Source organism: Canis lupus, chromosome 11, assembly GCF_011100685.1.
Source record: "Canis lupus familiaris isolate Mischka breed German Shepherd chromosome 11, alternate assembly UU_Cfam_GSD_1.0, whole genome shotgun sequence".
NCBI lineage: Eukaryota > Metazoa > Chordata > Mammalia > Carnivora > Canidae > Canis > Canis lupus.
Window position 1 is genome coordinate 54,477,280 of NC_049232.1, and position 6,000 is coordinate 54,483,279.

The 6,000-nt window shown below is 38.4% G+C and overlaps 1 protein-coding gene across 2 annotated transcripts in view; it reads left to right on the forward strand.

The window, feature by feature from the left end:
• Positions 1-6,000, forward strand: part of DCAF10 (DDB1 and CUL4 associated factor 10) — a 42,881-nt gene extending 36,881 nt beyond the window's left edge. The window contains exon 9 of one of the 2 annotated variants that reach the window (XR_005367011.1): positions 792-929. Coding sequence is in view for 1 of the 2 variants with exons in the window: in XM_038552878.1 (XP_038408806.1) it covers positions 792-1,160 (369 nt within the window). In the remaining variant the exon portion in view is untranslated. Of the gene's footprint in view, positions 1-791 lie in introns of both variants that reach the window. The other variant, XM_038552878.1, reaches the window with a different exon arrangement.

The following is a 6,000-nucleotide window of genomic DNA, read 5'->3' on the forward strand; positions in this document are numbered from 1 at the left end:
GAGACCCAGGATTGAGTCCCACGTCGGGCTCCCTGTATGGAGCCTGCTTCTCCCTCTGCCTGTGTCTCTCATGAATAAATAAAATCCTTATCAATCAATCAATCCAGGGAAGGGGCTCCCAGGTGGCTCAGATGGTTAAGCATCTGCCTTCAGCTCAGGTCAGGATCTCTGTGTTCTGAGATCAAGCCTGGCATCGGGCTCCCTGCTCAGTGGGGAGCCGGCTTCTCCCTCTCCCTCTCCCCACTGTTCATGCTCTTTCTCAATAAATAAATATAAAATCTTTAAAATAAATAAATAAAACCAGGGGGAAACTGGAAAAGGCTAAACTGATGACTAGGGAAAAGGGCCTTATATGACCTCATGAATCTTGTCACTCTGGTAAGCAGGAGTCTTGAGGATCTCACTAGCTCTAGAAGTCACAACTGAAAAGAGAGAAGAGCCTTTGAAATATGTAGGAAGAGAGATATTTTAGGGCTTAGATGTCTGAACTCTAGAATTTTGTAAATATCAAGGCTGTTACTTTCACAAAAGGGAATTATTACCATAGAAGTCACAGCAGCCTGAGGGAATAAAGGCTTGAACACATCATAGTACACAGAATAACCTTGGCTTTTTGAAGATAAGGTTTGGGGCCTGCACATTTTAGTAGTTGGGAGAAGGGCAGTGGTAGTCATTTGATTTCTTGCAACAATTCTGTGGCTTTGGCAGTCTGTTGAGCTTTTTACAAAAAGAAGTATCTAGCATTACTTGGGGCTCTTTAACTTTGGTTTGTCTCTCTTCTCTCCCCTTAGTGGACTTGTGTCTATGAATTCCAAGAAGGAGCTCCCGTGCGACCTGTCTCACCTCGTTGTTCTCTACGATTAACTCATTACATTGAAGAAGCCAATGTAGGCAGGGGTTATATCAAAGAACTCTGCTTCAGCCCTGATGGGCGAATGATCTCTTCCCCACACGGCTACGGGATTCGCTTGTTGGGATTTGACAAACAGTGCAGTGAACTAATAGACTGTTTGCCCAAAGAAGCCAGTCCCCTGCGGGTGATCCGTTCTCTGTACTCTCACAATGATGTGGTACTGACAACAAAATTCTCTCCAACACATTGTCAGATTGCCTCAGGGTGCCTTAGTGGACGGGTTTCTTTGTATCAGCCAAAGTTTTAGGCACAACTTACATCAAATAAGGAACTTTTCTGGTGTTTGACTTATAAATTACTTCAATTTAGGTGAAGTATTTTCTTTTTAGAAGATCTTAAAAGTTTGGGTCAAGATCCCAGTTCTTATGGGTCCACGAACACACCTGTGACCTGAGGACTTGGCCGTCCGGCATCGTAGGGGCCTCACCAAGTTAGACTCTACGCAGCAGCAGCTTTTGCCGCATTCCTCTGCTCCTGCTCATCTGTGCCACCTGAACTTCGGTTCTTCTGGTTATTTTGCATGGTAGCTCTTGTCAAGTTTCTTTATATCTTGTTTTTTGATTACGGTGTGAATTTTGTGAACATCTGGCAGGAGTTGTGGCTGGGTTAGGAGAAACCCATGACACTAGCATTGAATAAAACCCGGAAGTTTGATGTCAGCATACTGGTCATTGAAAAAGAAATTTCATCTTCACTTATCAGCATACTTGGCCTTTTAAAGTTGCTGTTATGTTTCTCTATAATGAGCACAGATAATGGCATTATTCTCATAACTGTTAGATCTTACAACAAAAATGTCTTCTAAGTTTCCTGTTAAAATTATACATATTTTTTTTTTCACCGTGAGGGGAATTCTGTTGTAAAACTCTAGAAAAACTACCGCCTCTCTTTGTAATTTACTTGTATGAATTTAAAAATCTCTAGCATGTGTCCTTATGTGGTATTTTGTTCCTTTTAACAGCATTTAGAAAGGAAAAGAGGAGAAGGAATGGGCTTTGGTCATTTCTCTTATATAGAAGAGAAGTCATTAAGTTAGTGTACTGTCTGGTCACAGAGTGATAAGAACAATGTGGCTTAGAGTTTGTTTTCTCTGCCAGACTGTTTGACTCACACAGGGTCACATGTTATGATACTAGGGTGGAGAGGGCAGTGAGAGTAAAGAGGTTGTGTTTTCCTCATCTTTACTCCTTGAGCCAGGTGGCACAGGCTCAACCCCCTTAGCATTAGGGAGGGGAGAACTGCAGCCCTCTTCAAGCCGTGACCTAACTACAGTAGTCAGCCACTTGGTTGTCAAGACAAAGAGCTGACGTGAAGACCTGTTGTATTTTGTTATGGAACACAGCAAGTAAAAAACATGAAGCAAGGGTCAATCACAGGGCTGTCTGCTCTGTTGAAGCAAGCAGCTTTCTTCTAGTCTCCACTTGGAATGGTATTATATTTAGGAGGGATCCACCAGAGGCTGGAGTAATTTTAAGCCGCAAGCTAGCTCTTTCCTTCTCAGATCATGTTCACTTAGGCCAGTGGTTCTCAAACATGAGGGTGCATTACAATCATTGACAAACTTGTGAAAAACACAGAAACATGGCTCTCACCTTAGGAGGTTCTGATTCAGCCAGGGAGAGGACAGGATCTGTATTTTTAATAGGAACCTCAAGTAATCTTTATTCAGGTGGTCCCTGGATCAGAGTTCGAAAAACACTACCTTAAACATCAGTAAGTACTTCTGTACCTATCAGGTGCTTAACTCCCAGAAGGCATTTTGATTATTTAAAAAAGTAGTAAATGAAATCCACTTTAGAGGTAGAAAATGTAATCAATCTCATTATTTAATGAATGAGAAAAGTTAAGTGACTTGCCTAAAGTTATCTTACAAAATTAATGGCAGAGCCAGAACTTGTCTCCTAATTCCTTGCTCAGGGCAATTTCTACTGTATTATGCTGGCTGTTAAAACAATGATTTATGAACACTTTATCTTGTTTTTAAGTTGTATTATTGGGACTATCCTTAAACTGGCCAATAGATTGAAAAAGGCATGGGAGTAGATGCTGAGAATTCCAGCCCTAAGAAAAGAATCTTAAATCTTATAGAAATGTTGAGCATTTAAGTGAGCTAAGCAACCCAAACACATAAATAAAAATGACATTTTGTTGTAGACCCTACCAGACAGCCATTCATTCACACACATGTGTAGAGGCTATGTCTTGCTTGGAACAATCCTTGGCGCTAGGACAAATTTTAAAAATTAGATCATTTTTACCAATGTTGTTAAAAAATTGGATTTTTTTTTAGCCATTAAGAAAATCACCACAAAGTATAATGAAAACACAAGTTTGCCATAAACTTTTCAAAAAACCCCACATATTTAAAGGAAAGTAATGTTTTGGAGGCTAACACACCCAATGTTAACATTAAAAATAAGCTACTAAGTACAATAATTATATTGGTAAAAATAGTTCCACATATTGCATCCCTTTTGGAGAGTTGCATGTCCACATGTCACCCAACTCTGAATTTCAGTCCATGATTCTTCGACCATTATAGAGTTTCTATGGTGTCATATAATCTACACACTTGATTGCTAACCTTCACTCAAAATACCTTGCAAGGTGTAGGTGACATGAGCACCAACTTTGGAGGAAATGGAGGATGCAAAAGGTTAAGTGATTTGCTGAAAGTCTCAGAGCTGGCACTGGAGGAGGGCAATATGGATTCAAACCCAGCTGTTTTAGTCTAAAGCCTGTGCTTAGAACTCAACCACTTTGCCCTTTTTTTTTTTTTTTTTTTACAAAGGATGGGAAGCTGGCATGTGCTGGCTTACCTTCCACACCATCCAACGGAACCGGTGAGAAGACTGAAAATGTCCATGAAAATGAGCACCATAAACCACAGGGCACACAGACTATTCATTCCTAACTGAAAGACTTCAAGCAGGAGAAGTAGCTGTAAAATAAAGAAAAATGTGGGATAAATAGTCTTGTATAAAAATAGAGCCAAACAGATGAGAATTAAAAATAAGCCAGCAAACTCAACAAAACCAATTTTGTCCTCTTTGAGGTACAGTCATGATCAAAAAATTCATGAGGGGGATATTAATCCAGGAATTACAGGGCATCAAGAATGCTAGACTCTTGAAGGAAACTGCATCTCAATTTCAAGGTCTCATTTCACTTAACAGCATAAAATCTGTTTTTTTTTTTACTATAAATTTTGTTAATCATTTTTATTCATGATAATTGGTGAATGTATTATAAATGATAATGTGGTATAATTGTTGGTAAATGTAGTATAAATTATACTTGTTTGAAAAAGCTTTCTACAGGGGTGCCTGGCTGGCTCAGTCAGTAGAGGATACAACTCTTGATCTTGGGGTCATGAGTTCATGCCTCACCTTGAGGGGTAGGTTGTACTTAAAAAGAATCTTGAAAAAACTTTCTAAAGAAATGTTATATTAAGTTTAGGAACATAAAATATATTTAGTAGTTCCTTATCTTTAATTGTGAAAATGAAGTGGCTAAAGTAGACAAGACCTCTATCTTTTGAAAATGTATGTGATCCTTTTTTCTCAGAAGCCCAGAGAACATGTATATTTTGTTATTTCTCCTTGTTATATCTAAGATGAGGCTATACCAAAAATTTTAGGGAAACAAGCAAGGATAAGGTTCCCCTCTCCTTTCTAGAACCACAATCACATATCATGGTTAAAGTTTTGTTTTCCAGAAAGTGCAATATAGGAAAACCACTCTGAGAATCTTTTAGAAGCCTAATGTTTCCCATATAAGTCAATATATGGTACTGGCATCCATAAGTATCTGTTAAAGCTTGTGTTTAGCAGGAAAAATAGTCTGATAACACTGATGACAATCATCCCCATTTAATGACCAGTGGCCACGAAGAGCTATGAAAATTCATGCAGTAATACCCTGTGTTGGTCATGAAAGAAAGCATATATGTGAATTTTTAGATAACTAATACATATCTCTTAAGTGCCAAAATTTTAAACTTGTAATTTTTGATGCAAGTGTTTCAGATATGTTAGTATACCTCCCTGCCTTCTTAAACAGCATGCTCGGTATAATTCACTTTTTCATGATGAAAAGTAAGTTATATTCATGTGTTACTACAAATACCCAATGAGCTCTGATGTATGTAAAATACTTCATAAAATGTAAAGGGCTATATAACAAACATGAGTTAATATCAATTATTGTAAAATAATTCCCCCAGCCCTGAGGTCTATATGATCATTTGCCTCAGGTTGCTGGGATTTGGGAGTTTTTTATTTAAAAATTTTTCTATCTGCTAGGTAGTTTGTTCTGTCTCCTACCACAGTATCCACCTGCCTGCCTCTAACAGGCTCTTTGTCATATGTGCTGTGTTCATCTGTTACAAGCTGGGACAAGCAATAACCAAGCCCGCTCGGTGTCTAAAGAGCTACACGAGCCCCATGTGCACAGTCTTTGAGACCGCTCTTTTGGTTGCTCACCAGCTTTCTGACCGGTTCACAATAACCTTCTGGATAATAGAAGTACCCAGGTAAGGCCTAGGCTAGTGATTTTTTCAGTTGCCACCAAGTAAAATACTACAGACTAAGGATGCTGCTACATTAAGGAATAAACAGCAACGCACCAAAGTATAGCCAAGTAACAACAAAGGCTCTGTATTTGCACGTGGATCGTTCATGCTTTAAAAAAATAAGGAGAATCAGTGGAGGGAAGGGGAACAATGAAAATTAAATCCAGATAGACTTGAGTATTTTTGATGCCATTAAACTTGGTCAATAGCCATTAAAATACATGTTTAAATTATCACACATTGTTACAGAGAGTTTTAGTTTGTACCAAAATTTATACCCTAAAGATTCCTCAGAATTTCTCCCATTCAAATGACAATAGAAATTATCAAAAGGAAAGTCTCAAATTTACCTGTATGCTGCTGCTTTAGTTGTAAATGAATGGAAATATAGGTTTTATCAAAAGCTCCAAGGAACACATCTCACATATGCACACCTCGTGTATGTATGTGTATATGAATGTCACTATAAATGAAAATGTCACCCAGAGACAATAAAATCATTTTAAAATTTAAA